Below are 23364 nucleotides of genomic sequence, written 5' to 3' on the forward strand. Positions count from 1 at the left end.
TGAGTTTCCTACTCTGCAGACAGGAAATAAGTGGAAGCAGTAGGAAGGGAAGTGACTTCTCTAAGACCCCACAGTCCGTAAGGGACTGAACCTGATTTTGGAACCTGTGAAGCTGAGCTCACACTTGCAATCATTGCCTTGTGCTGTCTCTAGATTTTAATTGTATTTCCAGGACTTCAACCCAGTTCTCTAGATGCCTAATCTGATTAGATTACCCCAAACACTGAAGGTATGAGCAGATGTCAGAGAAGAAGAAAACCTTTCTCTCTCCTTCTGGATTCTTCTGCCTGGTCTTAGAATTAAATTGATGTGAGACAGACAAACAGGAGAAAATGTAATTTAATTTTGAATGCAGAGGAACCCCCTCCCACCCCCTGCTGCCTTACACTAGAGGTTCAGAGACAGAAAGATAAACAGAAAGATAAAATCAGGAAGAAGTGCCATGCCAAGCTAAGGAGTAGAGTAGGAGCCTGGGGCTGTAGAGGGAGGTGGGTGATTCACAGGCTGATGAGAAGAGCAGATGTTCAGTAATTAAATGTTTGCCTGTCATAGGTCATAAAATGTTATTTCTGATAATCACTCTTCTTATGGGCAAGGCCCCCAATTTAAATTCTTTAAGGGAAGGGGAAAAGTTTCTCTTGAACCCATGGGATCTCGAATGCCTTCAGCTCAAAATAATTCACATGCCAAATTGGCGTATCTGGGGGAGGGATAAATTAGGAGTTTGAGATTAGCATATACAAACTACTATATGTAAAACATAAACAGCAAGTCCTACTGTATAGCACGGGGAACTATGTTCAACATCTTGTAATAAACTATAATGGAAAAGAATATGTATGTATGACTGAATCACTTTGCTGTACACCAGAAGCTCACACAATATTGTAAATCAACTCCACTACAATAAAAAAATTTTTTTAAAGAATGGAAAAATTCAGGACCAGGCAGCTTCACTGGTAAATTTCACCAGTTTAAAGAAGAATTGACACCAATCCTTCTCAAACTCTTCAGAAAAACAGAGAGTAAGGGAACAGATCCTAACTTATTCTATGAAGCCAGTATTTTTCCTTGATACTAAAGTAAACAAAGATATCACAAGGAAAAAAATGATGGGCCAATATCTTTTATTTTTTTAAATTGGAGTATAGTTGTTTTGGGTCTTCCCAGGTGGCTCAGTGGTAAAGAACCTGCCTGCAGGAGGTTAAATCCAGGAGATGCAAGACATGGGTTTGATCTCTGGGTCATAAGATCCCCTGGAGTAGGAAATGGCATCCCACTCTAGTATTCTTGCCTGGGAAATTCCATGGGCAGAGGAGCCTGGTGGGCTACAGTCCATGGGCTCACAAAGAGTCAGACAGGACTGAGCGACTGAGGCCAAGCACATAGTTGCTTTACGATGTTCTCTTAGTTTCTCCTGCACAGCAGAGTGAATCAACTATATGTATACATATATCCCCACTTCCCTGGATTTCCTTCCCATTTAGGTCACCACAGAGCACTGAGCAGAGTTCCCTGTGCTCTACAGCAGGTTCTCATTAGTCACCTGTTTCATACATAGTGCCATGTATATGTCAATCCCAATCTCCCAATCCATCCCACCCTCCGCATCCTCCCTTGGTGTCCACACGTTTGTTCTCTACATCTTTTAAAAATATTGATGCAAAAATCCTCACCAAGATACTAGTAAACCAAATCAAGCAGGGGCATATAAAAAGAATAAGATGTCATGACCAAATGAGATTTATCCCAAGAATGTGTGGGTGATGAAACATATGAAAGTAAGTTGATGTAATACACAGCATAAACAGAATGAAAAAAAAAATAACCACATGATCAAAGTGGGACTGTTCTGAACAGACAGTCTCAGCCAATCAGGGAAGATGAGGGGAGTATAGACAGTGAGCCCTTACAGAGGCTCAGGAGCCATACTGGACATGGGTATGCCTGGGAAGCTAATGGTTAGTTTGGACTCCAGCTCAAGCGCCTGCCATTGTGCCTGGGATGGGTTGTTGTTGTTTTAGTTGCTAACTTGTGCCTGACTCTTTTGTGACTCCATGGACTGTAGCCTCCAGGATCATCTGTTCATGGGATTTCCCAGGCAAGAATACTGGAGTGGGTTGCCATTTCCTTCTCCAGGGGATTTTCCCAACCCAGGGATCGAATCTGTATCTCTGCCATTGATAGGCATATTCTTTACCACTGAGCCACCAGGGAAGCCTTTGGGATGTCTTAGGCCCTCAGTAAGTACTGCCTGCCTGGAGGCATGAATAGATGAATGAATGAATGATGACTAGAGAATGAGTAAATGATAACACAGAATCATTGTAAGGGAAGAAAAATGACCATCCCTCTACTCTTCTAGGTTCTTGGTTGAGACCTTCACCCCCTATAAAAAAAAATGACAGATTGACAGGAGAAAAACATGTATACCTCCTGTATATATGGGAGATACCCAAGAAAACTGAGTAACTCCCTAAAAGAGCCCAAACCACCAGCTTAAACTCTATCTTCAGCTGAAGACGTAAGAAAGATGTAGGGTGGTGAGGGTTGGGGATGTGCAGCAGCGGGAAAGGAAGGTCAGTTCCAGGAGGTGACCAGGAAAAGCACAGTAAGCAAGGGTACAGGTTGTGATGCAGATTTAAGTCACTGCCTTCTCCACTGATAAGAGTTTTAGATATTTAGTCATCTTCCTCTTCCAGGTTACAGAGAGGAAGACTCCCCTATAAATGTAAGATTTTTGCATCTTCCAAAAAGGTTAACTTGGACTCAGTTTTCAGAGTTTCTCCTGTGTCTGCTCTATCTTAAAAAAAAACACATGACCAGCCCCAAAATCCATATGCCAAAGAGGCATATTTGGGGATGGCAAATTCTGCTCGCCTCCATCATCTTCTGATGGAATGTATTGGGAGGAATTGTAAATGGAGTCCAGAGACAGGAGTGACTGGTGAGGATCTCAGACAATTTCACTGTAAAACTGATGAATGAACTAAAGTCATGCATTAAGTCCAGCTCAACTAGCATTTCCTGGGTTCTCCCTGTGTCCCTACCACTAGGCCATTCTCCGTAATGGGACTTAAAAATGCCATCCAACAGGCATCTATTGCACACCCAGCCGGGCCCTGTGCTGGGCTCCGGGGAACGGTAAGGAACAAGGCAGACTCTGTTTCTGACTTCCTGGAGCTCCCAGACAACTGGAAGGTGTGATTAAGCAGAAAGGAAGCACAAAAATGAATGGGTTTCTTCTGTCCTGCGCTAATGCTTGCCGATGTTTGACTCCTGACTTAAGGCAGAAGGATGGCTGACTCTTCTTTCTCCTCCTGCTCTCTTTCTCTATCTGTCTCTCTGCAGTTTCAGAGACCTCATGACTATTCCCCGCCCTTTCGATTTGGCACAGTGCCCAATGGCAGTACGGAGAGAAACATCCGGAACAACTACCCCTACATGCATCAGTACATGACCAAATTTAACCAGAAGGGAGTCGAGGACGCCTTGGTCAGCTTGAAAACAGGGTAAGCATGGTTTTTCTTTTGCTCTGCAGGCCTGCCCGTCCACACGCCTTACAGACAATGAATGCACGCCTCGGGGCTTGTCTGCTTCCGTGTGGTACTTTCTCAAGAGCTGGAGGTCAAGGAGGCCCCTGGCTGAGGGCTGCTTTTTTTTTTTTTGTCAATCTGATGAAAATTGCAGCCTTCCTTCTGAGTTGTGTTAAGCAAAAAGCAAATCCAGGACACTTTGAAATGCAGAGAACCAGTGGGATCTCTTAAACTGATAAAGAAGTTGGCCCAACTCAGTGGGATTATTTTAGCCATAGGAAGATCTAAGGAGATGGAGTTTATATCAAGTGGTGAAAACAAAGTACTATCGATTTTTAATCTGATTTTAGGTAGGGGTTTATGAGGTGTAGCCTTCTGTAGAAACCAGAGTGTCACATTGAGGAAGGAGAAAGGAAATATGGAGAGGAAAGCAGTGGGAACTCAGTCTCTCTAGAGGTACAGTGAACATTCTCGTCTACCTGTTGGCATTGTGGAAAACAGCAGATGCGAAATAACTGAGGCTGTAAACAGAAGACTAGTTTTATGACCTCGGACAGTTAATCAATCACCCTCAGTCTCATACGTAAAGTGGGAATAATGATAAGACCTAGTTCGTAGGGCTTTTATGAGGATTAAGAGGAAATTTACTGTAAAGCATTTCAGATAGTGCCTGGTGCTGAAATGGAACCTAATTGCTAGTGTTATTTGGTGTAAAGGTTAAATTCTATTCCATGGACTCTTCAACTTTTTGAAAAGTCAGGGATGTGTGAAATGTGTTTTTGAAAGGGTTCCATTAAAAATAATTCTGTTTTAAATGATGGGATTATTTAAAGAGGAAATTTTTGCTTATCCAGAAAATTAACTTAGGTGGACCATCTCAGCTGTCAGGAATTTGGACAAGTAAAATGGGCCGCAGTGTATTCTCCTTGCAGATTAACACGCTGCTTCTTTCCCTTGGCTGTTCTACCAGGCATTGAGAAGGTCTTGATGCTTCTTTTTTACTGGTGGAGCAGAGGGACCCCTCTAAACCATCATGCCTGGATCTCTGCATCATTTCCAGGAGCTGTGGCCAATGGCATTTTGTCTTTCAGTCTCCTTAGGATCTCTTGGTATCTCAACAGGGGCTGGGAGAGCATTTATTTAGAAGTCGAGCCTATTACTTATCCAAAACTCATTCACACACTGCTCATGTCTTTTTAAAAACTTACTGAAAGGCATAACAAAAATTCAGAAAATGTACAAGTATTAAATATGCAGCTCGATGACTTTGTCCAACCGACCTAACCATCCAGACCCTTCAGCTCTCCCATCTCCCACCTCCTCTCCCTCCTCCAGTCAGTAACTTTTCTTGCCTGTTCACTCGATGCCAGCCCCTGTATGCCAGCTGTTGTCCTGGACTACAGTACTTTTCAAGGTACTGTCCTGTAAGATTAGAAATATTTTCTTTATTTTTTGTGCTTGTTTGTTTTTTATGCATTATTTGCATGAAAAGTATTATAAACCTATTACAGTACAGTACTATATAGCCAGTTGAGTTAGCTGGGGACCTAAGCTAACTTAGTTGGACTTACAAACAAACTGGACTTAATGAACTCACTCTTGGAATGGAACTTGTTCGTATGTAGGGAACTTACTGTACTATCTACCATCCTCACTTCTAAAACCGTACATTCTTTTGCCCTGTTATTCTAACATATAATGAAATCACACCATACGTTTTCTTTTTGGATTGCCCTTTTTCTGGCTCACCATTCTGTTAGTGGAATCGCTGCTCGTCTTTCTGGTTCTTTCATTCTCATTGCTATGCAGAAGTTTTTTTGTGGGGACATACCACAACACACACATCTCTTCTAACTGTGATGGACGTTAGGGTGGTGTTCCACGTGGAGCTATTATGAGTAAAGCTCCTTAGGGCTTTTTCCTACATGTCTTTTGTTACACCAGTGGATACATTTTCCTTGTTATATACCTAACTTTGGAATTGCCAAACTATAGAATGTGACATGTTCACTTTTGGTAGATATCAGAATAGACAGATTTTTGATGACTTTTCAGCTTAGCCATAGGCATGAGTTTTTGTTCATTTGTTTATTTCCACTATAGTATTTTCATCAATATATAGTGTTATTCTGAACAGACCATGAGGATAAATATGAGGACAATAGTTTCTTTTTCAATTTTTTAAATAAGGGGAAAAAAAAGAGTAGAGATATACAAACCATCCCTGGCCATAAACTGTATGAATTGTTCTCGGGAAGCCGTATAATGATTATAACATCCATCTTAGCAAACTTGGGCAGATGGTGGGTTTACTCTACGTTCAATCTCCAGAGAAGGGAATGCATGACATTGTTACTTTAAACTCAGAAACTAGAGCTAAAGGGGTGTGTATTTTTTTTTTTTTTTAAAGAAATAACTACACACACTGTTACAGGTGGGACACTCCTGCTTATACCTGGAGGTTTTGTCTCAGTGCAGTTAATATTAGGGGAAATCACTTATATGTTTAACAGGCTTCTCAGATAATCATTTAAATCAAATTTTGAATAGATAGTTCATTTACACAATTCAAAAATAAAAAATTAAACAATGGAGAGCCTTCCTTCCACACTGTGCCTTTAGTACCATCCGTGCATGCATGCTAAGTTGCTTCAGTCATGTGGTTCTTTGCAACCCATGGACTGTAACCCACCAGGCTCCTCTGTCCATGGGATTCCCCAGGCAAGAATACTGGAGTGGGTTATGATTTCCTCCTCCAGGGGATCTTCCCGACCCATGAATCAAACCCGCATCTCTTATGTCTCCTGCATTGGCAAGCGTGTTTTTTACCGCTATACCATCGCCTGGGAAGCCCCAGTACCCTACGAAGTAATCACCGTTACTGCTTTTCTTGTGTATCCTCCCAGATCTTTCTCTATCAAAGCATAAACAGCTGCAGAGATTTTTTTACAGATTTATAGTCTTTCACAGTGTGAGTGTACCATATGGTATTTCATCAGTCCCCTACTGACGGATATTTAGGATATCATTGTTTTGTTGTTGCAAACAATACTGCAGTGAATATCCTTACATGTGCGTCACATCCAATGTAGGAGAAATTTCTTGGATTGCTGGGTCAAAGACTACACACATAGTTGTGATTTTGACAAACATTGACAAATTTCCCTCCCAAGGAAATTCACCTTTACCCCCTGCTGTATAAGTGTACCTATCTCCCCAAAGTCTTTGCCAACACGTGTGTCATCAATCTTTGAAAATTTTGCAGATACTAGGTAAAGCATGTGCCAACATTTTAATTTGCACCATTTTTATTATCCGTAATTTTTTTTTACCAAATGTAATTAAAAGCCTTCTGCAATTACTTTTTTGAAAACATTCATTACTTTTTTCCTCTTGTTTTGATCTTTTCTTATTAATTCATCTATTAGAGAAATGAGCCCTTTATTTGTGGTGTGATTACAAATGTTTGTCCCAGTTTTCTGTTGTTACTTTATCTTTTGAGCTTGCAGATAACTTTTTTCCTGTGGAGATTTATATTTTGTATAGTCACACCCACCAATCTTTTTTTTTTTTATCACTGATTTTGAGTTGTAGTGCAAAACTCCTTTTCTCTCAGATATAAAATAGTTTTATCCTCTTCTATTTTGGTTGCATTTTTAGTATTTGGAATTTTTCTTGGTCTAAAGTATGAGAGGACCTTCCCTGGTGGCTCAGATGGTAAATAAATTGCCTGCAATGCAGGAGCTGCTGCTGCTAAGTTGCTTCAGTCGTGTCTGACTCTGTGTGACCCCATAGATGGCAGCCCACCAGGCTCCTCTGCCCCTGGGATTCTCCAAGCAAGAATACTGGAGTGGGTTGCCATTTCCTTCTCCAGTGCATGAAAGTGAAAAGTGAAAGTGAAGTCGCTCAGTCGTGTCCGACTCTTCGAGACCCCATGGACTACAGCCTACCAGGCTCCTCCGTCCATGGGATTTTCCAGGCAAGAGTACTGGAGTGGGTTGCCATTGCAATGCAGGAGACCTGGATTCAATCCCTGGGTCAGGGAGATCCCCTGGAGAAGGGACATGGGTATCTACTCTAGTATTCTTTCCTGGAGAATTCCATGGATAGAGGAGTCTGGCAGGCTGCAGTCCATGGGGTCACAAACATGACTCCAACTCCTCAGATGGTTATGAGAACTAAATTTGAGAACTGCCATCACCAAACTGCACCCAGGTCTGACAAACTCATTGTGTTGACCATATCTGCTCATCCCCTTATGAGACTTCTGTCTTTTAAGTGTCTACTTCACCACACTGAGTTGCCTTTTCCCTTTCCCGTCTCATTTTCTTTTTAAGTTTTTCATTTTGAAATACATTACTTTAAAATAGGAAATGTATTATGAAATTATTTTACAAGAGTAAATATCGTAAGGGTATACAGCTTTTAAGGAATAGTTAACTCCTCATGTGATAGTAATAATAATAATAAAATAAACCCCAGCTTTAAAAAAATAGACATTCCCTTCATTCACTATGTATAGCATCTCTAGAAGTTTCTCTTCTCAAAAGGTACAGGGAGGTGCCCTATATGCTTCTGGATTGTTGAATTTCAGGATATTCCCTTTATGCTACCCCCAATACGCTAAAATCCAGTGAGGCTTGGCTTACAAAACCCAGAGCAAGTAGCTCAGCTGCTGGGTCCCGCCTCTCCACCCACAAGTCTCAGTGACATCTGTGGTTTAGTGATTATATGTACCTATACAGCAGGGTCAATGATACGGGGAGGCTCCTTTATGAGTTGTAACTTACTAGAAGAGTCTGGAACACAAGAGGGACTTTGGATTATGGTTAAACAAGATTCCCAACTCAGTCTGAGGCTGGGCTCTATCATTAGCTAGCTGTGACCATGGACGAGTCATGTCACCTCTCTGAGCCTCAATTTCTCCATCTGAAGAGTAAAAGGGCTGGATTCTTCAGTCTCTGAAATAGTTCTGAGATTCTTTTACTTGTGTCAGCACTTGAATACTTCTTTAGAACTTTCCAAAATGCAAAATCCAGACAAACCACAATTATAAACGGCTGTCAGTTTTGCAGAAAGGATTTAGAAGAACTCTCCACAGCTGGGTGTCTCCAACCCAGACCAGGGAACCAACTCTACCTGAATCAAATGTGTGTCTGTGTCAGTCGCTCAGTTGTGTCCGACTCTTTGCAACCCCATGGACTGTATCCCACGAGGCTCCTCTTGTCCATGGAATTCTCCAGGCAGGAATACTGGAGTGGGTTGCCATTTGCCTTCTCCAGGGGATCTTCCCAACCCAGGGATCGAATCCAGATCTCTTGCATTGCAGGCACATTCTTTGCTGACGGAGCCACCAGGGAAACCCACATGAATCAAATGGTTACTTGTAAAAATGCAAGGTTTTGGACTCAACACAAGACCTTCTCTTTGGTGGTAGAGATTTTGGATTTGCATTTTAATAAGCATCCTGCTGTTCCAAGGTGATTTTGATACAAGCTAAAATCTGAAAACTACTGTTCGCAAGTTCAATAAATACATTATCCACATAAAGAGTAGGCCAGCCAATATAAACATGAAGCTTGTCTTCAGAATCCAGAATCACTTTAAGAGTCTTGGGGCACAGAAACTTGAAACTAAGTTGTTGTGTCATTTGAAACTAAGTTTTTTAAGGGTCATGGTTTATTGAAATTTATAATAAATGGAGATAAAACATCCCAGAAAATATCAAGTAAATCAATGAGAAAATAGAGTTGATCCACAAACATTGACAGATGGGTTTTCAGGAACAGATCTGTTTTGACACGTGGGGGTCTCCTGAACCAAATGTGGATGAGCATTTCATGACCCTGGGTTTCTAGGACAACTGGGTCTGAGTGGTTGTTTAATCACTAAGTCATGTCCTACTCTTTTTGTGACCCTGTAGACTATAGCCCACCAGGCTCCTCTATCCTTGGAACTCTCCAGTCAAGAATACTGAACTGGGTTGCCATTTTCTCCTCCAGGATCTTCCCAACCCACACCCACATCTCCTGCATTGGCAGGCAGATTCTTTACTCCTGAGCCACCTGGAAAGCCCCCCTGAATCAGTAGGGATGCTAATAAAAATGTGAATTCCTGAGCCCCACTAAGCCAACAGAATCCGAATCTCTGGAATTTGGAGATTCAAATTCTGGATCTGCATTCAAATTCCAGATCCCATGCTTGGGAATCTGCATGCTTTAACAAGTTCTTCAGGTGACTCTGATGTACAGTAATCAAATGTGGGGCCCATGTGCTTTAGAATAGGGAACTGAAGCTGAAATGAGTGGAGACAGATTTAGATTTATAAACGCTCAGTCATCAGAAGCCAATGTTCTCCAAGTGGTTTTGGCAAGTAGGCAAAACTGCAAGCATAGCACTTACGCCAGATTTAAATTAAACAATCTACGTTCTTACGACTCTGAAGAGCCTAATATTTGAAGACATAGTGGGATGGTTTATGTTTTCTTATTTTAACTGACTTTCATGTCCAATTATGCGTATATAAATTTATGGAAAAGTCCCAGTTTCCTTTAGAAGCATCAGTCAGGCCTCCTCCCCAGTCCCTTTGCTGATTTCGTTTCCAGTCCGACAATGTTGGGAAGCAGACAAGCATCTTTTGGCTTCTCTTACATTGAGTAGTTTGGAAGGAGAAATGGAAAGACCCAAACTGTGCTCAGTGATATGTCCGTATACTAAAAGGTGGAAGGTGGTCACATCTATTTGTAAGTATCAAAAGCGTTTTCATAGAAAAGGGAAACATTGAATCCCTGTGCTAGGGCCAGCATCTGCAAGCCTGTAGGGGTCAAGTGTGTCTGTTTTTATTGGCACTTCTGGTGACTCAGATACAGCCAGTCCCTTGGCTTTGCAAGGTTATTTCATTGAGTATTGAGAACTGGTGTTCTGTCTGGAGTGGACAGGACCAAGAATAGGAAGGGTTCAAAAAGAACAGAGGTGTGGAGGAACACACGTTTAGGTTTGGGTGAGGTAAGTTGAAAGTGCCTTTGGGACAACATCATGATATTTCATCTTTGCATTGATTGAAACCTAGCAATCTGTGAGATGCAGCTCTAAGCACTTCACATGCATAATCTCGTTTCATCCTCAGAAGATGCCAGTGCGCTGGGTACCATTACTACCATTACTCAGGGGTACTATTATTCCTCTGAGCTGAGTACTACTATTGCTATGAGCTGGTACTCTTACCGCTATGAGCTTGGTACTCTTACTGCTATGAGCTGGGTACTATTATTGCTATGAGCTTGGTACTCTTACTGCTATGAGCTGAGTACTATTACGTGTATGAGCTAGGTACTCTTACTGCTATGAGCTAAGTATTATTACTCCTATGAGCTGGGTACTCTTACTCCTATGAGCTGGGTACTATTATTGCTATGAGCTGAGTACTATTATTCCTATGAGCTGAGTACTTAAAGAGATGAAGAACCTAAGGCTCTACAAGGTTAACGAATTACCCAACAGCCTAGTTAACTAAGTACTTCACACTGTAGAATTATTGACTGTAGGAGTTAAGCTTGCTTCCCGACTTGTCAGTGCCAGCGAGGCAGTTAGATATATGAGATTAGAGTTCAAAGGAAAATTGAAGACCAAAGTTCTGTATTATATTATTGTGGAGGAAGAAATGTTGTGCCTCCTTTCTAGATTCTTGTGGCTAATCTAAGAACTAAATTGGCATGAGACAGATTAACAAGAAAAAGTCAAACAGAAGTTTAATAACATGTAAACCCTGATGCTGGGAAAGATTGAGAGTGGGAGGAGAAGGGGACGACAGAGGATGAGATGGTTGGATGGCGTCATCAGCTCAATGGACATGAGTTTGAGTAAACTCCGAGAGTTGGTGATGGACAAGGAGGCCTGGTGTGCTGCAGTCCATGGGGTCGCAGAGTCAGACACGACTGAGCAACTGAACTGAACTGAACTGAAACCTTGGAGAGACCTGGGAAAACCGAGTAACTCACCAAAATGGCCAAAGACTCACCTTAAATACCATTTTCAGCTAAAGACAAAGAAGGTGTTGAGGGTAGTGGTTTGAAACTTCAAAGGGGAGAAAGGCAATTGCCATGGAGATGAAAAAGCAAATGTTTGATAAATAAATGTTTGCTGGGCCAGCAGAATCAATGGAGTACACTCTCACCTCTAGGCCCAGCCTAGAATTTCCCTGACCACACTTAGCCCATGTCCTCTGCAGACGTCTCTGCTGATAGCTATAATCTGGGGACAGGTCCTCAGTCTTTCTTTTAGGCAGTTAGGAGGAACATCAAAGTTTCTTCCTGAGTCTTTTGGGCCTTGATTATTTCAGCTTGAAATGATCTTCATGCCAAAGAGATATTTTGGAGTGGTAAATTTTGCTCCCCTACAATATATATTGTAAGTAGAATACTGGAGAAGACTCTTGAGAGTCCCTTGGACAGCAAGGAGATCAAACCAGTCAGTCCTAGGGGAAATCAGCCCTGAATACTCACTGGAAGAACTGATGCTGAAGCTGAAGCTCCAATACCTTGGCCACCAGATACTAAGAGCAGATTCATTGGAAAAGACTCTGATGCTGGGAAGGATTGAAGGCAGGAGGAGTGGGGGCAACAGCGATGAGATGGTTGGATGGCATCACTGACTCAATGGACATGAACTTGGGCAAACTCCCAGAGATGGTGAGAGACAAGGGGGCCTGGCGTGTTGTAGTCCATGGGTCACAAAGAGTCCAATGCAACTTAGTGACTGAAAAACAGCAACAACACAATATGTATATGTACATATATTTAATAAGATGTATAATATGCAGATACTATATAACATATATGTGTAAATTGGCAGTCTGAGAGTTGATAAGATCCCAGCATCCTCCTTTCCATCCTCAGAAGAAACTGGTCCAGGGATGCTAAAATTGCCAGGACAAAGGTATACCAGGAAGGCATGAGTATCCTCATTGATGCTGAGTTGCCATGCAAAGCAAGTTCTTTCAAGGGTGCCATCTGAGCACATTTTATTAGCTATATTTTACCGGTCAAGCAGAATCCCACTCAGAGGGTTCCTTTCCAGCTGCTGAGTTCGAAAACAGGCATAGATCTCAGGGTTTGGTGAGCTGTTCTCCTAAATGAAATAGCACAGTCTCCAGAGAAAATCGGATTGACAGTGACCTGGTTTCTGAGGTCCACCCCCACACGGCAAATAGAGCTCAAAAATAATTGCTACCACATCAGAGAGTTAGCAATTTTACCCTTAGTAAAAACTCAAGAAAGCAGAGAAATCTTTTTGTTCTTGAAATTATTTCTTGTTAAACTCCATTAAAACTATATTAAGAGATGTTCACGATCACCTATAAAGTATTAAACATTTTTTTAATGGGGGAAGAGTTGAATAAAATGGGATCTGAATTCTGTAAATTCAGAGAAGAGAAAGAGGCAGACAGGAGACTGAAATGAAATACATCAAACATTATCAGAGATATTGTAGTTGATGAAGATTGTGGGCTTTCTATCCTTTTTTACTTAACACATTTTTCTGCAACAAAAGTATTATTTGTAATAAGGAAACAGTGTTTTTCTGAACATAATTCTTCCGTTCTTCTTGCATTTCCTTTGGGCATTTGTCCACATGTTCATAGTTTACACACATTGAACCAGTTCCTTGCAAACCTGTTTGGCTTTTCTCAATTAAATCTATACAGTTTTTTTGGACAATTGTCACATTTAATGACTAGGTGCTATTTCACTGAGTTAGAAAAAGATTAATTAATTTAACTTTTACTGCTGTGTGTTTTCATCATACCCTGTCTGGCACTGGAAGGCCCTCCAAGAAAACAGTTATTTCAGAAAGCTGGCTGATACTGTTACTGTACCAATTTGTTCAGACTGTCATCCTACATCATGTCTCAGACTTCGGTGCTATGAGTAACATTGTTTTTCTTTGCTGTAAGGTGCTTTTATCTGTGGACAACAAGTCCTGTAATTCCTCATAATGCTCTTTTTGCTCAGGCTTCTACATAACTCAGAGCTTAATTTATGATCTTCCGTTAGCAACTGCAGAGAGCTTACAGCGTGAATATCTGCTTTCTGACTTTCCCTAAGGCCTTACCTGCTTTTCCATCTCAGAATTCAGTTCACTCAAATTGCTTTCTCCATATGCTGAAAGCTTCTTCTACTGCAGTTTGAATAACCTGCCTGGATTGTTTTGGAAACCAAGTGAGGTATTTCCAACTAAAGGATATTATTTACCTGTGTGCCAGGTACTGTTCTGAATGCATTGCCTGAAGTGTCTTATTTAAACCTCATAACAACCCTGTGAGACAACAATGATCACGATTTGCATTTACAATCGAGGAAACAGGCGCCGGGAGGTTAAAGAGCTTGTCTGCGGTCACACTTGCTCCTGAGCCCACGCTTTGAGTCATGACTTAAAAACACTAAATATGAACATTTCTAGAATAGTGCACAATTAGCCTGTTTCTCATTGCTCACTGTGATAAAAACCCAGAACTAATTTTGTCCATGCTTTAAAATGTCTCTTCCTCTCTTTGGAAGTGTTAGTGCTGCTTTTAAAATGGTCAATATTTCTCTTTGCATTGAAATGGAGAAAAGAAATGAGCTCACACAGAAAAGCCAACTGAGCAAAGGATGCATTCCTTACATTGGGAGCCACGTGGTTAAGAAATTCTTCCTGGGGCGACTGAATGAGCAAGCTTCCTGGCAGATTCCATCTCCTTGTCTCCTTAGGGATCACCTCTCCTGACTGGTTGCCAAACTCACACAGTTGAGTTGCCAGACTCAAACTTCAGATATGACATCTCATTTCACCCTGATTCAACTCTGCCAAACAGGAGTTCTCTCCGTTTTACGGAAGGTGAAACTGAGGCTCGAGGGGCAGAAGCAACTTGTCCAAAAGTTAAGTGAGCGACAGAGCTGGCACTCAGACTCAGCCCAGCATCTCTTTCTATCCATGACGTCTACCTCTCTGTTTGTCCTGACAAGTGAACGATTCCGGGAAGTGCTGGCACTTTTGTCATGAGGTATGAGGGCTAGGACCAGAGAAGCTGATGCTCCTGCCCATCGTGGGCTCAGATTTGGAAGATCTCGGTAGTGTGCCTCCTCTCTCTCCACTGTGAAAATTGTGAACAAGCTCCCACTGACCCAGGTGCTAAAATGGTCTCCGTGTTAACGCATCAGCCCTCTGTGTCCTCTTGCTCTGTCTAGCATGAGTGGGGGAAGTGAGAGTTTTCCTGCTGCCAGGTTAGCTCTTAGCACAGGTCGGGAGATGCTGTCCATACCCTGTGGTGAGTGCCTGGGGCCCGGACACTGGCCTCTGCCCTCCTTCCTTCGAGAGAAACGCAGGCTGATGAGCAATAGAAACTCGGACACCACTCCTCAGGTTTCCCTACGGTGGCAGTTCCCTAGCGCTGCCATAACAAATAACCACAAACTTGGGGGGGGGGTTAAAAAAACAGAAACATAATCTCTCCCAGCTCTTGAGTCCGTAAGTCTAAAAGCCAAGTGTCAGCAAGGCCACACTCCCTCCGAAGACCCTGGGGGAGAATTGTCCTTGTCTCTTCCCGCTTCTGGCGGCTCTTGGCTAGGGCAGCGTGATTCAGATCTCTGCTTCTGTCTCCACGTGACCTGGTTCCTCCGTGTGACCTCCATGTGTCTCCTCTTTTTACGAGGGATGCTTCTAAGTCATCGGATTTAGGGCCCACCTAAACCCAGGATGATTTTGTCTGGAGATCCTTAACTAATTACCTCTGCAAAGACCCAGCTTCCCAATAAGATTGCATTCTGAGGTTCTGATGGATGTGAATTTTAGGAGGGACACTATTCAACCCACCACACTCACCTGGGCACCAGTGTGGTTTTCCCAACAGCATCCTCTGACAGGTGTCTGACATGAGCACTGCCACAGAAGGCTCTAGTCTGGGGTCTGGGGTCTGTGGGGGAGGCCTCCATCCAGTATATGCTTGGGAGTGACCTTGTATTTCACCCCAATGATGCTCAGTGGACATGGATGCAATACGGGTTCTTGCAAGTAAACTACCCCACCCCTGGGCGATGCGATCATTATGCTGGCTAGTTTCCATCCTGCTTCCTCATCTCAAATGCTTAGTTGTTCTCTCTCTGTGCCAGACGCTCTTATAAGCACTTACCTATAATTCTTCATTTAATTTCACAGCCGCCCCATGAGGGTTGACATATCCAGCATCTGCACTGGGTACACAGAGAAACTATCGTCAGGCGTGGGAAGGGGAGAAATTTTTCCCGACTCTTCTCGTTTTTTCCTGGCTGGTTGAAGAATTAAATTGACATGAGACAGGTTAGCGGGAGAAAGTCAAACAAAATTTTAATAATGTGTACATGGGAGAGACCCAAGAGAACTGGCTAACTTACTCAAAAGGCCCAAGCCTCACCTTAAATGCCATCTTCAGCTAAAGACAAAAGAGGATGTTGGAGGTGGGGGGTTTGGGACTTCCCAGGAGAGGAAGGCAAATGACGTGGAGATGGAAAAGCAGATGTTTGGTAAATAAATGTTTGCCGGGCTACGGGAGATGGTGGGACACACCCATCTTTAACCCCTGCTCTGTCTCCCCGAACAGAGTAAGCCCATGTTCTTTGCAGACATCTCTGGTGGTAGCTCTATTCTGGGAACAAGCCCTTCATCTAAATTCTCCAGGCAGTCAAGGAGGAGGTAAAAAGAAACATTTCCTGAGTCTCTTGTTTCTTAAAAATAATCAGCCTCACTTAGTCCTCATGTCAAAGAGACACCATTGGGATGGCAAATTTGGCTCCCCTTCACTGCATGTGGGCTTCCCAAGTGGCTTAGAGGTAAAGACTCCGCCTGCAGTGCAGGAGATGCAGGTTCAATCCCCGGGTTGGGAAGATCACCTGGAGAAGGAAATGGCAACCCACTCCTAAATTTTTAAGGAAATTTAAATAACCTCTCTGAACCTATTTCCAAACATCTTCCAAATCCTGGAGGAAGTCTCCAGTATTCTTGCCTGGGAAATCCCATGGACAGAGGAGCCTGGCAAGCTACGGTCCATAGGGTTGCAAAGAGTCGGACACGACTGAGTGACTGAGCATGCATCCACACACTGTCATGCACAGCTTAAGTCTTTTGCTGGTGAGCTTCAGAGATGGGATTTGAAGTGGCTCTGGCATCTGTGCCGTTAATCACTACGCTCTATCACTTCTCACAAAAGAAGATATTCTTGCTGTAAAAAAATGCAGATAAATAAGCATCCATTTGACTGTGTCCCAATTCCAAATCACCCCCACTCCCAGCAGGGAAGCAGTGTGCTCTCTTTGATATACATGCCATTTCTCCCAGACCTTTGTCAGATGCATTTGCAAATATTTATGTGTTCACATATAATTATAAAATTTTATTCTGTGGGTGCTGTCAAACTCTATGAAGTAAGGCACAGTTTGGTTTTTCAATGAATAATGTGTTTTGAAGTGCCTTCTATGTCCGTAGGTGTCTTTTGCCTTCATTCTCTTTGATGGCTGGAAAGAATTCCATGGTTTGCCTGTAGCACAGTTTATTATGTTAGTTCCCTCTTGGGGGCCCTTGGTAATATGGTCATGTTAAAATCTGTGATGAGGCGTCTGTGCACTTTGGCAAGTCATTCTCTAGGAATGATCTCAGGAAGTATGATTTCTGGGTCAGAGTATTTATACTTTCTAGAAAAGGTTAGTCTTATTCAGCTGATTGATTGACTTATTTATTTTCTGAATGGCCCCATGATTCAGAGCATCGACCTTGAATTGAGAAATACCTAGCTTCATATCCTTACTCTGCTAGTTACAGCTGTGTGACTTTTGGAAATTTAAAAACCTCTCTGAGCCTATTTCCCACATCTTCCAAATACTCTAGGAAATAGCTATCCACATCAGTATTCTTGCCTGGAAAATCCCATGGACAGAGGTGCCTGGTGGGCTACAGTCCATGGGATCACAAAGAGTCAGACAGGATTGAACACACACATTCAAGAACTCCTTTGAGAATTGAATGAATTGACTTAGGGAAACTTCCCGGCACTGTATCAGACACATAATAGGGTTTCATTGATTCTTTCCCCGGTCTCTCACTTTTATATATTTTCTAGCCTTTGGGAATCCCTGTCTTTCCGTCCTGGTATGTGACAAGTTCAGCAGGATCACCATCTCTACCAGCCAAGCATCCTGGATTCAGAATTCCCTCTCAGCTGATGGTCAGCTGTGAGACTTTAGACAAGCTAATTAACTTCCTAGATCTCAGAGTTTTGTTTATAAAATAATGCTAATTACGATTCCTTCACCTAGGAACCATAACTTAGGAACTTGTACTTAGAACTGTTGTAAGGATTAAAGGAGACAGGCCCGCAGACAGCAGTGTCTGGCACACAGTAAACATGCAGGAAAAGTCTGTAACAGAAAAGATTCTTTGTAATGTGAGCGTTTTAAATAATGTGCTGTGCACCATGGAACTTTTGCAATATTTGGGTTATTCTGACTCCAACCCTTGAAGAATATCTACTAAGAAACTCTATAAAAGATTGACGTGTCAAAGGAATCAATACTTTTCCTGGGTCTGAACATGAGCAGTATCATGAAGAAGGAATAGCATTTGCCTAATGGCACCCCACTCCAGTACTCTTGCCTGGAAAATCCCATGGACGGAGGAGCCTGGTAGGCTGCAGTCCATGGGGTCACGAAGAGTCGGACACAACTGAGCGACTTCACTTTCACTTTTCACTTTCATGCATTGGAGAAGGAAATGGCAGCCCGCTCCAGTATTCTTGCCTGCAGAATCCCAGGGACGGGGGAGCCTGGTGGGCTGCCGTCTATGGGGTCACATAGAGTCGGACACGACAGAAGCGACTTAGCAGCAGCAGCAGCAGCAGCAGGACTTTATAATCCCTCAAGCAAATTTACTGCCATTCCTTCCTTCAACCAGAGTACAACCACTGGAAGAGACTGTTTTTCCTTCCGGTCACATGGGGAAGTCAAGGCTTAGGTAGGAGCACAGACTCACCCAACACCCCACAGCAGTGCTTCTCTGACTCCATCCCCAACCCGAGGACAGGCGTTCTGACTCGGGAAGCCAGTGGCAGCCTTGCCCTGAAGGTGCGTTGCTTTGGTAGGTGGTAGATGGGTCTGGAAGCTCTGATGCTGTGGGACATCCAGGGCAGAGACCTCCTCTGGGCTTAGGTTTTCTCTCTGGAAAAATCAAAAGGTTGCAGTACATGATTTATCAATATCTTGGATAAGGTTAGTTTGTTCAATTCGGTGTTAAATTCAGTAGTAATGAAGAAGAGGAGTTTGCTGTATCATTTCAACCTTGTCCTGTTTTTGAGGTTGTTAGTAGGCAAACTGTTTGCCCTGTTTCCTTTCCTCTGTTTCTCCCTTTCTCCCCCCTCTCTCCCTCCTTTGAGAAGACTCTTGAGAGTCCCTTGGACTGCAAGGCGATCCAACCAGTCCATCCTAAAGGAGATCAGTCCTGAGTGTTCATTGGAAGGTCTGATGTTGAAGCTGGAACTCCAACACATTGACCACCTGATGCGAAGAGCTGATTCATTTGAGAAGACCCTGATGCTGGGAAAGAATGAGGGTGGGAGGAGAAGGGGACGACAGAGGATGAGATGGCTGGATGGCATCACCAACTCAGTGGACATGAGTTTGAGTAAACTCCGGGAATTGGTGATGGACAGGGAGGTCTGGCGTGCTGTGGTCCATGGGGTCGCAAAGAGTCGGACACGACTGAGCGACTGCGCTGAACTCCCTCCTTCTCTTTCTCCCCTCCTCCTTTCCTTCCTTCCTTCTTCCTTCTCTCCCGTTCTCCCTCTCTTGGCCTCCCTTTCTCCCTCCCTCTCATCTCTAAGTCTCTTCTTGTACATCTGTCTCCCTCTTTTCACTCTCCTCCTCTCTGTCTTAACCTCTTTCTCCTCCTCTGTCTCTCTCCCTCACTCTCCTTGCTGTTCTTTCCTGTCTTTTTCTCTCCCTGTCTTCCCATTTTCCTTGGTGCCTGCTTCCATCTGTATTTTTCCCCTCCCTTGTTTTCTCCCTCCTTCTCTGCCTCTCTCTGTCTCAGTCTTACAATACTGCTCATAATGTTCTCAGTTAAAAAACAAAAAGTCACCATCCGTCTTTTTTACCCCACTCACAGTGAATATTACTGGAAGAATTAATCAACACAAATTAAGCTGACAGCAGCAAAAAGCACACAGGGTGAAATTTGTTATTGACTGCAAATCCATAAATGACTCAAATCTTCTTAGCCAACTTTGCCTCTCTGCGCAATTTTGACCCAGGAGAATTGGACTTGATGGCCACCATCCCCGTAAGAGAAAGCTCAAGATGGCAGAAGTTATAAATTAGTAAAATTTGTTCCTGTCCAAACACTGGTCAATGAATCAAATCCTTGTAAAATTCCAACACAAAAGAATTGATCCCAGTGAAAACACTTTCCAAAAAAAATTGGAAATAATTCAACTATGCTATGCAAGGCATTGATCTAGGAATTAAATTAGCTTAATGGAGTTTGCTCTGAAAAATGCTTCCTTAGTGAAAAGGCATCAGGGTTGGTATAATTCTGATTTCGAAGTTTGTACTCATAAACTTCAAAATGTGATTCTGGGTCATTTTCCTAAAGTCTATTTCAGACCATCCCATGCTGATGGCAGGTACAGTCTCTGTATATATTGAGTGTCTCTTGCCCAAGCAGACACTTTCAAAGGCTGTCATGCCTCGGGGGTACCTCTTCTTGGACCCATGAATGCGTCTCACCCACCAGTAGCCCTGTGTCTGGATGCTTTGATGGTGATCTGCTCACCATGGCTTCTCTGCTCACTGATGTCACCCATGCCCCAGCCATCCCTTGGATTCGTACCAGGAGACACGATTTCCAAAACACCTTCACTCCCATTTTCATCCATCCAGTATCCAAGGAAATCAACCCTGCATATTCATTGGAAGGACTGATGCTGAAGCTGAAGCGCCAATACTTGGGCCACCTGATGCGAAGAGCCGACTCCTTGGAAAAGACCCTGATGCTGGGAAAGATTGAGGGGGGGAGGAGAAGGGGGCAGCAGAGGATGAGATGGTTGAATGGCATCATCAACTCAATGGACATGAGTTTGAGCAAACCTGGGGAGATGGTGAAGGACAGGGAGGCCTGGCGTGCTGCAGTCCATGGGGTCATAGAGATTTGGATACAACTGAGCGACTAAACAACAAGAACTATCCAGCCCCATGAAAGAGCTGTTATTCCCTCATCTTACAGATGAGAAAACCAAAGCCCAGAGAGGTCCCATGACCGGCTTTCATCTGCAGTGCTGCCTGAGGTAGACCTGAACCCCATCCACTGTCCCACATTCGTCCTGCTGACCTGCCTGAACTGCTGACTGCTGTGCTCCTCTTCCTAACAAGGCTTTGATGAGCCCCCCCACCCCAAAATACAACCAGTTATCATCCAAGAGATGCTCAATTCTCACTAACGCTTTGCACTAGACCTCCAAAACATACACACACACAACACACATACACACATGTTCTGGTTTCATTAATTCATCAGAACAAGTCAGTGTCTAAGTTAAAGACTTCTTGAATGTTAATGAATGAATAATTAACTTTAACTATATAATTAGCCTTTAAATGTGCTGAGACCCCCCCAGAGAGCCTCTGAAAACATGTACAAGGAGATGATGAGCTAAAACCAGAAACTTTTGATGAGGAAATGTCAAGCCACTTGACAATGCAAGCCCCTTTCCCCAGAGGAGCCATGCAGTGACTGGAGGCCATGGACTCCCCTTTTGCAAGGGGAAATCTGCTTGGCCTGCAGACAGTCTTAGGGCCAGGAGTGAACATTCAGGCCATCATGTAGCTACAAGAGAGACCTGCTGAAGTAACAGGGTCAGATCTACACACTGGAAGAAGCCACAGCAGCTCCTCAAAGCTGTCAAAAATGCAGCAGGAAGCTGCTGGATGAAAGTAGCATGGGACGCACGTGCGAGTCCTCCTTTGCTGCTTTGCAAATCTGCAGAGAGGAGGTCTTATTTCCCCCTCTCATTCTGAATCACTGTCATTTTTAATCATTTGCTTTCCTTGAGGACCACGGGTGACAGGGAGAGGGTGACAGCACCCACACAGCCTTGGTGATGCCTGGAGGGGAGGTGGGGATGTCACACAGCCAGCACCACACAGCATGACTTTTCAGACTCTGGTTGTGTTCCAGCCCTCGCACTGGCGAGCCGAGGTGTCGTTTCATTTGTCACAAATGTTTGGAGAAGAGCTCACCCTTCTGTAGGGAGCAGAGGGAGAGAGGTGGGCCTGGCAGGCACCCTGTCCCCATCATGGTTCTCAGATGGGATCTTTGAGCCTCCCCTGCCCCCAAGTGGGAGAAGCACTGGGTCAGTGACAGCCACGTGGATTGGCAGTAGCTGGGATAGCAGGGCCATAGACATCTCCGCTTAAAAAGCAGAAGAAAGGCTTCCCTGGTGGCTCAGTGGCAAAGAATCCGCCTGCCAGTGCAGGAGACACGGGTTTGATCCCTGGTCCGGGAAGATCCCACATGCTGTGGAGCAACTAAGCCTGCACGACTACTGAGCCCGCACTCTCGAGCCGGAAGCTGCGACTTCTGAGCCCACATGCCACAACTGCTGAAATCCGCATGCCCTAAAGCCTGTGCTCTGCAACGAGAGAAGCCACTGCAACAAGAAGCCCGTGCACCACAGCAAAGAGCAGCTCCCGCTCGCCGGAACTAGAGAAAAGCCTGCGCAGCAACAAAGATCCAGCGCAAAAATAAGTAAATGAGTAAATTAAGGACAAAAAAAGAAAAGCAGAAGAAAAAACCAAGCAGAAAAACATCACAGGCTCCTCCCTTTGAGGCCTGAGGCTTCCAGCCCACAGCTCTGAGATCTGAGGGGTTCTTCCTCCAGTCCCCGCCTGTAATGTCCATGTTCTTCCATTCCCAGAGCTGCCAGTTACCCACTGCAGCCTAACATGCCTCTCTCTCTCCCACCATTGCAGTTCCAATCCCCCCAGTGCTTTTGGTCTCAGTTGGGCTTCTCTTTCTGATGCTATACCCTCAACGAGAAGCTATGGCCATCTATGCCTAAAATGTCTCCCAAACGAGTAGGGTTAAGATGTGTTGGGGGCAAGAGATGTCTCCTCTGGAGGTGACTCCAGACCTCACATGGCTGAGAATCTCCTGGGAAAGAGACAGACGAAACTGAACAACCCACCAGATCTTTTAAAACCCCGATGGCTCTGGTCTGATCCTTTCCCTTTTTGCATCACGGTGCACTTCATGTTGAGCTGTAACCCCCAGCCTGAATTTCATAAGTAAGAGACAGAGCTGCTTCTGTTTACTCCACAGGTCTATGGATAATGTGGTCCCAGTGTTTATGTCTGTGGCCTTTGTCATCAGGCTGTGTTAAGCCCAAGTGCCATCTGACACTTACATAAGCTGGACTGCCATGTCCCTCACTTTACCTCTTAGGGCCTCCGTTTCCTCGTTCCATGGGGATGGCAGGCGTGCATCCAACTTTGCTCAGTTAGAAGAAATAAGTGAAACGAGATAATGTCTATAAAGTATTCAGGACTGGGTTTGTCCTGCACAATGCATGAATGTTGTAAGCCCCTCTGCTGGAAAATCTGAATGCAGAGGGATCCATCAGTGTGTCTGGAGCATTTGTTCTATGCCAGGCCCTGCACACACATCTCCTTACATAACCTCCCTTTATTCCCAGTGGCCCTCGGAGGGCATCTCGTGTCTGCCCCGCTTTACAGGGAGAAGAAGGAGGCTCAGAAACACAGGGGCCTTGTTCAAA

The 23364-nt window shown here is 43.9% G+C and overlaps 1 protein-coding gene across 7 annotated transcripts in view; it reads left to right on the forward strand.

The window, feature by feature from the left end:
* The window catches only part of GRIN2A (glutamate ionotropic receptor NMDA type subunit 2A), a 450066-nt gene that overhangs the window by 376148 nt on the left and 50554 nt on the right, over positions 1 to 23364 (forward strand). For all 7 annotated transcript variants that reach the window (XM_081559277.1, XM_081559275.1, XM_081559280.1 and 4 more), the window contains one exon: positions 3352 to 3512. In XM_081559277.1, the coding sequence (XP_081415403.1) occupies positions 3352 to 3512 (161 nt within the window). The remainder of the gene's footprint in view (positions 1 to 3351; positions 3513 to 23364) is intronic.

This window comes from Giraffa tippelskirchi, chromosome 13, assembly GCF_054371585.1.
Source record: "Giraffa tippelskirchi isolate mGirTip1 chromosome 13, T2T-mGirTip1v1.2.pri, whole genome shotgun sequence".
Classification (NCBI taxonomy): domain Eukaryota; kingdom Metazoa; phylum Chordata; class Mammalia; order Artiodactyla; family Giraffidae; genus Giraffa; species Giraffa tippelskirchi.